The 14,120-nt window shown below is 40.4% G+C and overlaps 1 protein-coding gene across 2 annotated transcripts in view; it reads left to right on the forward strand.

The window, feature by feature from the left end:
• Nucleotides 1-14,120, forward strand: part of hars (histidyl-tRNA synthetase) — a 31,258-nt gene that overhangs the window by 13,967 nt on the left and 3,171 nt on the right. For both annotated transcript variants that reach the window (XM_019867482.1, XM_019867480.1), the window contains 10 exons: nucleotides 1,411-1,530; nucleotides 1,619-1,714; nucleotides 1,953-2,078; nucleotides 2,750-2,857; nucleotides 3,606-3,704; nucleotides 6,165-6,258; nucleotides 7,349-7,476; nucleotides 7,581-7,853; nucleotides 7,997-8,113; nucleotides 9,469-9,615. In XM_019867482.1, the coding sequence (XP_019723041.1) occupies nucleotides 1,411-1,530; nucleotides 1,619-1,714; nucleotides 1,953-2,078; nucleotides 2,750-2,857; nucleotides 3,606-3,704; nucleotides 6,165-6,258; nucleotides 7,349-7,476; nucleotides 7,581-7,853; nucleotides 7,997-8,113; nucleotides 9,469-9,615 (1,308 nt within the window). The remainder of the gene's footprint in view (nucleotides 1-1,410; nucleotides 1,531-1,618; nucleotides 1,715-1,952; nucleotides 2,079-2,749; nucleotides 2,858-3,605; nucleotides 3,705-6,164; nucleotides 6,259-7,348; nucleotides 7,477-7,580; nucleotides 7,854-7,996; nucleotides 8,114-9,468; nucleotides 9,616-14,120) is intronic.

Raw genomic sequence — 14,120 nt, forward strand, 5'->3', positions numbered from 1 at the left:
TGCCACTCTTTATTCGTTGCGCTAACTGTCGCCTGTCAGTGGCAGACCCGCCCCTATTAAAGCGCCAGCTGAATTCAACAATATGCGTTTCACTGGATGGAATTTATTTGATTCCTTCGTGGTTTTTGCGATCCTCGGTACCACTTTATACCTGTGGACATCGAGGCTCTAATCCCTCATTGTGTCCGAGGACCGTCAACCCGAGGCCAAGGCCAAGGACTTGACTCCCAAGGCCGAGGCCAAGGCCAAGGAATTGACTCTCAAGGCCAAGGCCAAGGACCAAGGACCGACCTTCGGTCTTCGAGCCGGTCCTCGAGGCCAAGGACCGGCTCGAGGAACACATCCCTGATGACGACTGACAGAACCCTTTCTACAATGGTTTTCAGTTTATTGTTATGGTTCTGGGAGCAGTAACAACCAGCCAGCTAGCACTGAGTAGTTTACTGTTCATTCATTGTAAGACTAAAATGATCCGTAAGTGAAAACCCAAAGAATTATGCAATACAATCTTGATAAATTAAAAAAACGAACATATACAATATGGACAGATGGGTTCATCACACAAAGATTAAAGGAAGAGCGGTCACTTGGCTATTCTACTTGAATCTCTTTGTGAAGCGCTTTTGTGTTCGATTTAGTCACTCACAGCCACTCTCATTATTTTTATGCATAGTTGACCAAAAGGTAAAACTTTGAACCAGACTGTAGTTCTTGCGTAAATAAAAGGTGAATAAAATAAAATCTGTCTGCCTTCGCAACCTTATCTGCCAGTCATACTACCGGCGGAAGATATGATACATGCACAAAATTGTTACTCTCTGCAAAAGTCAAGGAGGAGAGAGTTTCTGCTTTCTCCTATGGAATATGAATTTTGAACAATAGTGTAAATTGTCATGCTTTGATTTCTAATGTGGCCTGTGCGAAATGGACATAATGTAAATGCCTTTTATTGGACTCATTTTCCAAGGAGATTAAAAAAAAAAAACCTCTGCATTCAAGCCATCCATGGAAAAGAAAAGAATGGGAAGCAACCATGGAGTGTCGTGTAAAACTCAAGGCTTGAAATTTAGCAAATACTTTTAATACATATACATGGATATATTTTACAAATGTATTTGTATTTTATTGAACCCTAATTTATCCAGGTAAGGCCGTTGAGAACAGATTCTCATTCGGAGGGCCATGTAACACACACACACACACACACACACAGCCAAATCGTTCATCCATATAATACATAGTGGCACTATTAATAACTGTTCGTGAATTTCTGGTTGATTAGTATTGTGAAAAAAAATTATTTTGAGGAGAATTATTGGTCTTTCTGTCCACTCCACAGTGTAGCCTGCTGTTATAACCCATATGAAATGTTTGCAGTCAATTAAACTTTGCAAATCGTGCTTTTTTCAGGGAACGAGAGACTACAACCCAAAGCAGATGGCAATAAGAGAGAAAGTTTTTAACACTATCATCAGCTGTTTCAAACGTCATGGAGCAGAAACAATCGACACACCTGTTTTTGAACTCAAGGTCAAGGTTCACCCAACCTTTCACAAATGTCAGTTGTTGATATTTATTTATCTTTGAGGCATAACACTTTGTATTTGTTGATATGTAGGAGACCCTGACAGGAAAGTATGGCGAAGACTCCAAACTCATCTATGACCTTAAAGACCAAGGAGGAGAGCTGCTGTCCCTCAGATATGACCTCACCGTATCCTTAACGTGTACGTCCATCCATCCCGGGTCATAGTCCAGGGGTGCTGAGGCTGACATCCAGTTCAGTCAGACTGAAATAAATGTAAAGATTAAACTCGAATGATACATTTTGTTTTTCCATGAGGGTGCATCCAGCAAGTCAAATAACGGACAACCAATTTAAGGCAGCATTTTCAATCTCTCAAATATCCTTTATCACAACAAAATGTTGGCCTTAATATTCTCACATTCAGGTGCCTTTTGCTCGTTACCTGGCGATGAACAAGATCACCAACATCAAACGGTATCACATAGCAAAGGTCTACCGCCGTGATAACCCTGCCATGACCCGTGGACGCTATCGAGAGTTTTACCAGTGTGTAAGTCCATTTCAATTGGTCCTATTCAATCACGTGTGACTCCTCTCTGCTGTTAACCTTTGACTGACTTGCCAAATTTGGTCGATTGGAAGTTACCTGATATTTAAAAGAATGTGCAAATGTTGGACAAGAAAGTATTTCTGTAATCTGTTTTTAATTTTTTTTTTTTTTTTAACCCTCTTCCTTTTTTGGTGCTGAAGCAGAAGTTGTGTCAAACATAAACGCTCAACAAGTTTGGATTCAGGTAAAATGAGAGAAATATGTAATATATAAACATGCAGCTAAGAAGTTTAGTTTTTACAATGGCTGGGGAAAAAAAGTCGACCACTTCCACCAAGTCAATCACAGAAATGGTCGATGCAAAACCTTTTTCCCTTGATTATTACATGGAGGTGTCATAAGGATAATTATTCTAAAATGATTTGATAGTGACAGCCCGAGTTTTTACAATATAATAGTTGGCCCTTGAAATGGTAGGGAGACATCATCATCAACTGTGCCGCATCGGTTCCAACTGGATCCACTTTGCCGATGACTTTGTTTCAATTGTTATTATTCTTTAGTTGTTAGGTTTTGCTGGTGTAGCAGGCATCACTCTTGTAGTGTTGTTGTTGCTTCATTGGTGGTCGAATTTAACTGCTGCATTTAATTCAAAATTCTTTGTGTTGTAGGATTTCGACATTGCCGGGCAGTATGACGGCATGGTTCCAGATGCTGAGTGTTTGAGGATTGTCCATGAAATCCTCAGCGAGCTGGACCTTGGGGACTTCCGCATTAAGGTAGCATCACGTAGAGTAGGGGTTCCCAGCCGTTTTTGAGTGAAGATCAGCTTTTTAAGTAGCTAACCTCACACGCTCACACATCCGTGTACACACGCACATACGCATGCCATGATGAGCAACAGCCATAACCGACCCTAACCTGGACGAAACAAAGAAATAAAGGACATACCGGAGTTTTTGAGTTTGTGAGAAGGTAATCACTGCCTAGCGTAGTGGGAAACCTGACACAGAGGCAAGGACGCGCTTTTGCAGTGTATTAAGTGCAGAAAAATCGCATGTCTTAAAATGCTTTTCCTGGCGCTCCAGATTGCCATTTTTTGACAGTGTTATCGGTGAATTGCAAACTTTGAATGACAAGAAACAAAAAATAAATACATCTCAACAGTTCTGATCGCTAGCTGCAGTTGTAGACTGGTGGTTGCTAACAACTTCCTGTGATGCAGGTCATGCACCACTGTAGGTTAATGGTGACCAATTTTTTTGTGAAAGTGAAACTGATGGGATGCTTATGGTGCAGTGTGCACTAACACAAAAATATATAATCTTCATAAAACGCACACGCACACTTTTTCCACTTCCCCCCGACACCTCTAGTGGTTGACTTTGAACCAGTCCACCTGATTACCAGTCGACCGCAATCAATTTTTTGGGCACCCCTCACACTGAGGATCTTAGCCAATTTAAATACTATCTGAAAATGAGCACAAGTACTTCAAGACGGCATCATCTTTTTTCTGTGTTTAAGGTCAATGACAGACGCATCCTTGATGGGATGTTTGCTGTGAGTGGGGTCCCAGATGACATGTTCCGCACCATCTGTTCAACAGTGGACAAACTGGACAAGGTCGGCAGAATTTCTTCTTTGCGTACATACCTGTTCATTTCCAGCCAGTTGAAATTCTAACGTCCGTTTTATATACCAAAGATCTTGTGGTGGATATATAAAGACTCAGTAGTGACGGCTTACGATGCTGACGCTAGCGTCAATATGAATCCAAACGGAGCTGATCATTATGATGAAGATAAATTAAAAAACAAAAAAAAAGCCATTGAGGCTCTATCCGCCTCACTGAAATTTGAGGCTGCCGCGTCACTGGAATGATATGTCTCACGTCATGACACAATGCCATAACCAGCACCGTGACCATCCACAACGCCATCTTTGATTAGTGCTCATGAGGAGGGAAAAAACAAAAAAGAGTTATGTTCAGGGAATAACTTTGATTGCACCAATATGTTTGAACAGATCGGTTTGGACAGTTTTCATAAACCATCTGTTCTATGCAGTTATTGTTGACACCTCACTTGCAAGATTAACATGTCGTCCTGTGTCATCATCACCCTTCTCATCAAGAGTCCATCTTCTCTTTTGGCCTTTTTAGGGCCATTCCAACATTTATGGGTTCAACTGTTTTCAACCAATAACTGTGTGAAGTACTCCTTTTAAAAGTTTCAACTCAGGCGAATGTGTTTACATTCTTCACTCTTCATTCTTCTTCATTTTTCTTTTTTTGCCACTTACTCGCGAGAGTCTAGTGATGGGAATTCTTGCTCTTTTAAGAGAACCACCTCTGATATCCTTGCTCACTTAAATAGTCTTTCGGCTCGCAGACAGCTCATAAGATTTTGTTGTTTTGTTGTTGTTGTTGTTGTTCATCCATCCATCCATCCATTTTCCAATCCACTTTATCCTCACAAGGGTCGAGGGAGGTGCTGGAGCCTATCCCAGCTGTCTTTGGGCAGTAGGCAGGGGACACCCTGAACCAGTTGCCCGCCAATCGTAGGGCACACACAGATGAACAACCATCCACGCTCACACACACCTAGGGACAATTTAGAGTGTTCCATTAACTTGCCACGCATATTTTTGGAATGTGGGAGGAAACCGGAGAACCTCGAGAAAACGCACGCAGGCACGGGGAGAACATGCAAACTCCACACAGGACGGCCAAGAGCCGGAATCGAACCCTGCACCTCTGCACCGTGAGGCGGACGTGCTAACCAGTAGACCGCTGTTGCTTAAATTAATTTATTACAAAGGATAACAAAAAAATTGTGCCTCTACTAATGTAAAAAAAAAACAAAAAAAACATGCAGTTTTATTTATTTTTTAAGTCTTCATTTATTTCCTCTACATAATGCTGAAAACATATCCATCATACATCGAGATGCATGCAGCATATACAGACACAAACTGCTGTCTAGTGTGAGAGCCCTCCCATACGAACATGTTGCCTGTTCCTTTTCTCCCCCATCAATCTGCCTCGACAGCAATGGGGTTGCCGGTTATACTAGCTAAGTGCTGCAAGATAGTAAGCCATTTCAAACAAAGCCCGATGAGTATCACAGAAGTTTATAAGCAACAAATAGTAAAAAGAGTGAGCAATGTATTTAAATAAAAACACCACTAGTTAACATGTTTTCTCAGCATTTCTTAAATGAGATCAGAAAGTGGATTAATTACATCCAATAATTACAGATCATAATCTCTCTTTTTTTCCTTGTCAGCACGAACACACACACACACTCACACAGAGCTTTTTTTTGGAATGTGTTGCAGCCATAAAATTTCAGTTAATGATTATTTGTTCAAAATACTAGTTTATCAGTTTGAACATTCAGGTCAGTATAGGTTGAACATGATTTGCAAATCATTGTATTCTGTTGTCATTTATGTTTACGGCAGCATCCTAATTTTTTGGGAATTGGGTTTATACTATAAATACGATGCTGTCGTGCTATTTCATGACGTTTAATACGCCCATTGGCAGCGTGAATGCCTGTATTTCACACTGCAGTCTCGAGTGCAACAGGTGTGAGAGGGGTAGAGGTAAGATAAAAACAACGCAGCTAAAGTTGGAAATTCTGATTGGCTGGTAACTTTACAGCAGTGTTTTTCAAAGCGTGTGCCAGTGTGCCGCAGCACAGGGTTAACACTAAGATATTGTCAGGTGTTACCGTGGGAAATTATACAATGTGTACAATGCCAGTACAATACAAGGCCTGTGCGGTCGATCGCCTGGAAGAGTAATCATGTAGAAGTCTTCCATACCGGTAGGGAGCAACAGCAGCTTGGAAATTGCCTTATGCTTCGAGACAATCGAAGTTTCCGACGCGAGGCAATACAATGAAAGGTATCTTTCATTTAGATGTACGTTTACTGGAGATGCAACGGCACCAATGTTCCCTCGAATGAAGTTTGACTACCGGAATCTTATGATGATCAATTGCCATTACCTCTGTTTTTTTTTTCCTCCCGTCCGCTCTTTCATCTTCCACTCATCTGTGATGCGCCCTCTCCCAGATGCCATGGGAGGATGTCAAAAGAGAGATGGTGAATGAGAAAGGCTTGTCAGAGGAGGCTGCTGACCAGATTGGGAAATATGTCAGTATGCAGGGTAAGAGTCCAATCGTATGAGACTAAATATTGTCATATGATGTCTGAGTGACATGTTTTATTTGCTGGAAAATACAGTGCTATAATCCCCTTCCCCAATACAAACTTGCTGAAGAAGAAAAACTGTTTATTTCCACTAGTATGCTCGGAGTTGAATGCACAGGAGTCAAGAATGAGAAGATGCATATTTCTTTACAATATTTTTATTACTGATAGTATTGTATGATGGTTGAGGCCTGAAGACGTTATTCTACACCATTGACTACTTCTTCGTGTTATTATATTTTATTGGTCGCACATTTTTAATGCCTTACTCCTTTGACTGATTCTCACCATTCAGACTTCAATGTATTCCAAAAATTCACGGTTTTCCCTCTACATACCTATGAATGGCAAAAATTCCCACTCACCAAAAATTCAATATTTTCCCCATTAAAATATCCACCAAAAATATAAAAAAGAAAAAAAAATTCAACATTTTGTTTTAACCACTTCAACTGTGAGAAATTTAAACTGCTCAGCTTTTCCTTAACGATGCCAGGGCAATGACACAGGCAAATAAAAATGTGGGGACAGCACTGACACTAAACCCCAAAATATCCTGCGGTCTTGCAAATGGCCCCGGGCTGCGATTTCGAGACCCCAGCCAAGGGAATGTGGTGATAACTAGGAGTTGTGATATTGAGAAGAGGAATTTTCACAAATACTGTACAAAGCTTTCAAAGCAGTCAGCAAATTTTCAAGTCATAGTTTCATTGGCGGACATTTTTGTTACATGTCCAATAGTTACATGTCTATTTTAGCACTTCTTGATCTCCTTTTCCATGAATAAGGTAATATATGCAATTCTAAATAAATACACTACACTACTAAATATACACCAGTGTTTCTCAAATGGGTCAACTCCACTCATTTCTGTTATCTGCACAACCATTGATCCCCGGCCCCTTCACCAATTCATATTTGGGAGGCATGCTGATAACAGTCTTCTCTGGGGTGTGTCAGATTCACGACACATTTTTGTTTTCACTTCACAGCTACTTAAAGAGGTAACTGTTTTTGCTTCTTTTTCGTTTGTTTTTTCTTTGTAGGTGGGATGGATTTAGCAGAGCGCCTCCTTCAGGACCATAAAATGTCTCAGAGTAAGCAAGCTTGTGCAGGCCTATCAGACATAAAACTGCTCTTCAGCTACTTGCAACTTTTTCAGGTTACAGACAAGGTACAAAATTATCAGTCATATACATCCAGTTCTGTATATCATGTATGTGCAGTTTTTTTTTCATCTTTGTTGTTGCTCAAATGTTGATATCTTGTCATCCCCAGGTGGTGTTTGACCTCAGTCTAGCTCGAGGGCTGGACTATTATACAGGAGTTATATATGAAGCAGTGTTGTCTCAGCCGGGTGTACAGTCCTCTTCCAATGAAGTTCAAAACGGTTCCCCTGCTGATGAGTGCATTAGTGTGGGAAGCGTTGCTGGAGGGGGTCGTTATGATGGCTTGGTTGGCATGTTTGACCCCAATGGGAAGAAAGTACCATGTGTGGGTGTCAGCATAGGCATTGAGAGAATCTTCTCCTTCATGGAGCAAAAAGCTGAGGTATGTATGGAGTAAGTTTCTGTTTCTGAACTGTAATTTTGTGTGTGTGTCTGTGTTTGGGGGGAGAAAATGCTATTTCATGTTCAATGTTATTGTTTGCCTCAGGTCAGGCTGAAAGTGACTGTCAGATTCTTTTCCTTTAGGCTTTAGCACTGAAGATACGCACAACTGAGGTGCAGGTGATGGTGGCGTCTGCGCAGAAGAACTTGATGGAGGAGAGGCTCAAACTTGTCACTGAACTTTGGAACGCTGGGATCAAGGTTCGGCTTTTCGGCTGTATGTCATCTGCAATTGTTGAGTTGTCTTGACACCACTATGAATCATTTTATACAGAGACAGCAAACCGACAATCACAAGTACCCAGGGTCTTGTCTCTAAACAGACTCCACAGACACTTCGTTATCTACTGTTGTTTTCTCATTTGTACAGAAAGGGAAAAAAATTGAAATGTTTGTGTAAAACAGGAACAGATTCAAAGCAGTTTGGCGAATCAGTGACTTCATCTCAAGAGCAACTTTCAAATTTTGAGGAGCAATTTTTTGATGCTAATCCCAGGGACCTGAAGCAAGTGTTTTATTAAACAATAGAAATACAACAATATGAGGGGTAATTTAATGTCAGGCTGCGTCTATTGAACATTTCAGTATTCTAGTATCAAACGGAAAATTCTCGCCAATATTGGATTGGATTGGATACAACACAACGTTATTGTCAAATGTGCTGTATGTGTAACATACAGTAACATACAGCACAGATGAAATTTCTTCCCTCCCAACATAAAACAAACAAACAAACATATTCTGATACACTATTTTTTTGCTTGGTCAAAGAGCTACATAAAAATAAAATGAGACAATTTTTATCCAGTCCACCACTGCATCTCGCGATTCGGCACCCACGGATTCACATATTTACATTGTTTTTCTTCTTTTGTATTTTTTTATTTTTAAGTTATTGCACCCCCATCTTTCCTATTGTTCGTGGAAAACGTTTAGCAGTGTTTATTGTAGAATTTTTGTGGGGTTGGTCTAATTCTTTAGACAGACCATCCATTGGTAAAGGAATGGGTGACATGGTTTCGCCCCATTTAATGCAAAAAAAAAGAGAAAAAAGTACATACTGGGATTGAATGTTTGGATTCTTAAAAGACAAAAATATGTCATTGGCAGTGAAAGGACTCTAATAGCATTCATGAGCTTACAAATAATATCAAACATTGCTGTACCATTTGTACCCCTGAAAAGAGAAGATAGCTTTCATTCTTTTTCCCCCCTACTGCAAAATAGGTGAGTTTTAATGCAAATAACAAAGGGTCGGTTCCTAAATAAAATCAGCAACTAGGCACTTTTGCGAATACAACTACAAGTCAGAGGCTTGAGTTGCACTCTCTTTGTTCATGGGTTAGCATGTAGGAAGCACAAGGATGTTACACTTCCTGTCTCTCACGTAATGTGTTCCTTGTGGGAACCTGCATCATTCAGTATGACTCTTACAAGTGTTCTAAACTGCCAAATCTTTATTAATATGCTCTTACTCTCCTAATAATCAGTACTTTACTCAATTCAGTATGCTAATGCGCAAATTTTTGTGTTTGTATTTCTGTGCATATCTGAAGGCAGAGGTGATGTACAAGAGGAACCCCAAATTGCTCAGTCAGCTACAGCACTGCGAGGATTCAGGGATCCCCCTTGTGGCCATTCTTGGTGAACAGGAGCTGAAAGATGGTGTGGTCAAACTCCGTGTTGTGGCCACCAGAGAAGAGGTACAGTGTGCAGTGCGTTCTGAAATTATTCAACCCGTATTCAGTTATCTCCAGATATTTTTGGAATTCAAAAAAACAAACAAACCAAAACAAAAAACAAACAAAAAAAAACTTGCAGAGTTGGGCAATAAAATAAAGATACTGTAATTCATATCGTAATTCCTGGACTATAAACCGATACTTTTGTCACTCGCTTACAACCCTGTGGCTTATTTAATGATATGGCCTTTTTAACGATTTTTCCAACGGCCGCCAGGGAGCACCCGAGCAGAAAAGGTAACAAACAGTGAGATGCTATCATGTGGCACAGTGAAAACAAGCGACCATGAGAGGGCGCGTTTCACCTGCGTTTTGAGCTGGACTGAAATCCAAAAGCTGTGTGGCTGGGTCGATGACAGACTTGATCGAACACAAAATAATTTTTATGAAGGCTTTATTCCCGACTGAATATAGAAAATGTACAGCATTAATAAAAGACTGAGATATGTCAAATGGGACTAACAAATAGAAAATCAGACAAAAATAGACAACAGTAGTGGCTTGTGAGCACTGTCCGGCATGTTGTATGTGCCCGAAACATGCAGAAAAAACGAATCTCCCCTGCTTCACGGCTGTTCACATGACCCACCATGCGTCACCGTTCAAACTCCCAGACAATGATATTTTACTCTTAATATCAGCCGGGTTACAATGCCCATTGCAGATGCATCAGGTCTGAATAAGCACAGCTCAGCGTTCTTCTTACTTTGTGGTCCAAGTCCCATGAGATTTCCCAAGAGATTATCCAACGGTCCTTTTAAAGTCACAGTGCTCCATTTATTAAATCAGGCAATGTTCACTACAACAGTCATAGTATTGGAGATTATAGGATGGTAGAAAGCCTAATGAAGGACTGGTTGACCGAATGTTATGGCAAGCGAGGATTTTTTCATTTTAAAACAAAGCATTACTCGACAGGGAACGGTGACTTTTTTTTTTTAAACCAGCCGTGTGAGTGCCGCATTCAGGCATTATTTGGAAAGAAAAGTTAATGTATGTTATTATTGTTGAAACCCAGTGGCGGGCCGTGCATTTCAACCATAGGCCTTCAGTGACGTCACATACATGAACACAATACTGTATAGACTCGTCAAGCAGCACTTAATTTCAGGAGCATTTAAAACCATCAAGTATGCATTCACAATTGAGAGCAGGAAACTAAATTTACAGATAGTCAAAAATAAAAAGATGATTTAAAAATACGAATTAAAATGCCACCCAAATTACGCTGTGTGATCTTAAACAAGTCTGTCCAATAAATTGCGCAATGTCGCAGTTTCATATAAGACACCAACCAAACAATAACAAAAAAACTATTCTTTAAAAATAAAGAGATCATTTGCACAACAGCAAATAACTGAAAATGTTGAGCAGCTGAGATTGAACGAACTTTCGTGCACGAAGGTGACTACAATGCGCCATTATAAATTGCAGGTGAGCAGATTTATTTGATACATTTTTGTATCTTTGTCATTTTATTTCATTACCATGAATTTAATACGAATGAAATAAAATGACAAGAAGAAATGTAAAATAAAATTCATTGACTCACCAATGTAGTTCTTGTTCACTGAGGTGCACATCTACGCGAGTGTCCCCAAACGTTTTTAAACGCACCGTAGCTTGTAAGTGCCCAGCTGTTTCCTTGCTGCCCTAGTAAAACAATCCAGTGTGGCTCCAAACACCAAATCGGTCAGTTGCAAGCAATAGGCATTCCCAGCAGTACGAGTTGCAGCATTTCACAGAGGCTGTGAGCCACGGGTAGCGTTCATAATTGCTCGTCTGAAAACGACGGACAACCCCTTTTCCTTGCTGGGACAGGTTAGCTAGAGCAGGAGTTGGGCGACCTCTTCGCACAACATCCAGCTTTTGGTGGAAGGTCCGTCTTGAAAATTGTGTGGAAAGTAGTTCCGCAACCAGATCAACATCTTCTCCTTCAGCCATTTTGGGTTAAAATGTGAGTGACAGCTCTAGCAGACGCGAATCCAATCTTTTTTATTTTTTTTTTAAATCTTTATTGAACAAGTCAGGATACAATTCTCAGGAAACAGAAAAGGCGCTAATCCAATCACCGAACGCGCACGGCCAGTCTCGACGTAAATGACATGAGAAGAGTGACGAGTCAAATGAGAGAAAGTTCCTGCTCTACACATACCTGGGTCTCTGGCAGTCACTTCGTGATCTGATTGGCTATTGAAGCCTGACTGCCCGTTCATTTACAGCGCACAGGGGCCAGCTCTGTATAATCTGAAGGCCCCGTGCAAGTTTAATTTACCTGGCAACACAAGCTAGCTGAAATATGATTGGTTAAAAACTCTACCATAATAAATAAGTTATTTATCGAGTGGCTTTCAATGTTATGTAAAATAACATTGAAAGCCACTCGACTAAGTGGAAATAATATGACGTAAAGAATACAGAGAATAATTTTGTTAACATATTTATGAAAATAAAATTACAAATTTATGTTATTCAGTAAATTTACTTTTCTGAGAATGTTTAGGCCAGCAGAGAAGGCCTTGCTGGCCCTGAGGGTCCGCCACTGTTGAAACCTCTTTCTGCGTGCCGTCTTTCTTTGCAAATATCTTATGTTACCATATGAGCACCTGTGGCTTATAGACAGGTGCGGCTTGTGTGTATACAAAATGTTTTTTCCTTTAAAAATGTAGTGAGTGCGGCTTATAATCAGGTGCGCTCAATAGTTCGGAAATTGCGGTAGGTTTGACCGTGAACAGTTAATATTGAACACATCCGCAGTCGGAGAGTACGTGTACACTTGTAGGTGTGAACACTGTGCATCCACATGATCTTAATTCAGGGGTCTCAAACTCAGTTCCTGGAGGGCCGCTGTCCTGCATGTTTTCCAAGTCTCCCTGTTGCAACACACCTGATTCAAATGAACAGGTTCAATGTCAGGCTTCCACAGAGCTTGCTGATGATCTGTTCATTTGAATCAGGTGTGTTGCAACAGGGAGACTTGGAAAACATGCAGGACAGTGGCCCTCCAGGAACTGAGTATGAGACCCCTGTTCCTTAATTGTTTATTTTTACTTTCACCTTGTAAAATATTATTGTTTATTCTTCAGTTGAGTAATACAGGTTATAGGTCACATTAAAGTGGGGGACAAAAGTGATTTGTCCAGTTTTTTGTTGATTTGGTAATTGTGAAAAACCTAGCAGTTGAACTGCTTTGTGTAGACTTTTTAAATCCGCTGCAGTTTCACCGACACTTGGAATAAACCACTCGATCAAGGGTCCATATTTAGAATTATTTTATTTTTTTTAAAATAAACCAAACGTCATGTTCACAAACTCTTAAGACACGGTCAACCCATTCATGTGTAAACACATCCTCAAGGCTACAGTGTATATTTCAGTTTTTATAAACTAATTCAAAAGAATATACGCTGAAACAGGTAATCACAATTACACATAACCACTAATTTAGTGCCTTAGTTTTCCTGACTGTTTGCAAGAAATGCTGTTATGGCTGTTATTGGAGAATGTGAAAGGTATGATAGTGTTTGGTCCCAGTAGCCCTTGCACATCCCATCCTGTAGACTTTGGCCCTCTGGCTCCTTAAGTCTCGAACTTCGGTCTGAAACTCTCCTTTCTCAAGAGCACTTTGAAACAGTAAATGATGCCTTCATCATGTCTTGGCTGGATTACTCTGATGCACTTTACTTTAGAGTAAGCCACTCCTCCATTAAGTGTCTCCAGTTTGTCCAAAATGATGCTGCTCGCCGCTGGACTGGTACTCGTAAGAGGGAGCACATGACTCCAACTCTGGCATCCCTTCACTGGCTCCTGATACATTTTAAAGTTCTTTTAAAGATCCCATGATTTGTTTTCAAATCTTTAAATGGTCTCGCTCCACCTTACCTCTCTGAGTTCCACGGCCCCTACACACCTGCCTGGTGCCTCAGGTCTGTGGACCAGACATTATTAGAAGTACCAAGAACTAAACGGAGGCTCAGAGGGGATCGAGCCTTTTCCGTTGCTGGTCCCTCTCCTTGGAATGACCTCCCACTGAACATTCAGCAAGCTCCCTCGCTGCCCATCTTTAAAACTCGTCTCAAGACTCATTTGCAGTCTTTGGCTTTTGACTCAGCATGACTTAGATTTGATCTTAGTTTTACTGTTTTTGTGCTTTCTATTGTCTTTGTTATTAATTTATTATTTTATTTATTGTTTTATTGTTGTATACCGGTATATGAAATTTGCTCCATGTATACAGCGGTGCCTGTTTTAAAGTGCTCTGTAAATACAGTTTGAGTTGAGAATTAATGTGTGTTGATATGCAACTGCACTACATAAAATCTGTTTCTCATATTTTGGTTAACATATCTACATGAGAGGGTTAAAGTATTCGAAACAGATCTCGGCACAGTGCATCACAGTTGGAGACCAATGGAAACTATAATACCACAGTGTATTTTAGCAACGCTCAAAAAATATATATATAT

This window comes from Hippocampus comes, unplaced genomic scaffold (genome assembly GCF_001891065.2).
Source record: "Hippocampus comes isolate QL1 unplaced genomic scaffold, H_comes_QL1_v1.1 scaffold2, whole genome shotgun sequence".
NCBI classification, from domain to species: domain Eukaryota; kingdom Metazoa; phylum Chordata; class Actinopteri; order Syngnathiformes; family Syngnathidae; genus Hippocampus; species Hippocampus comes.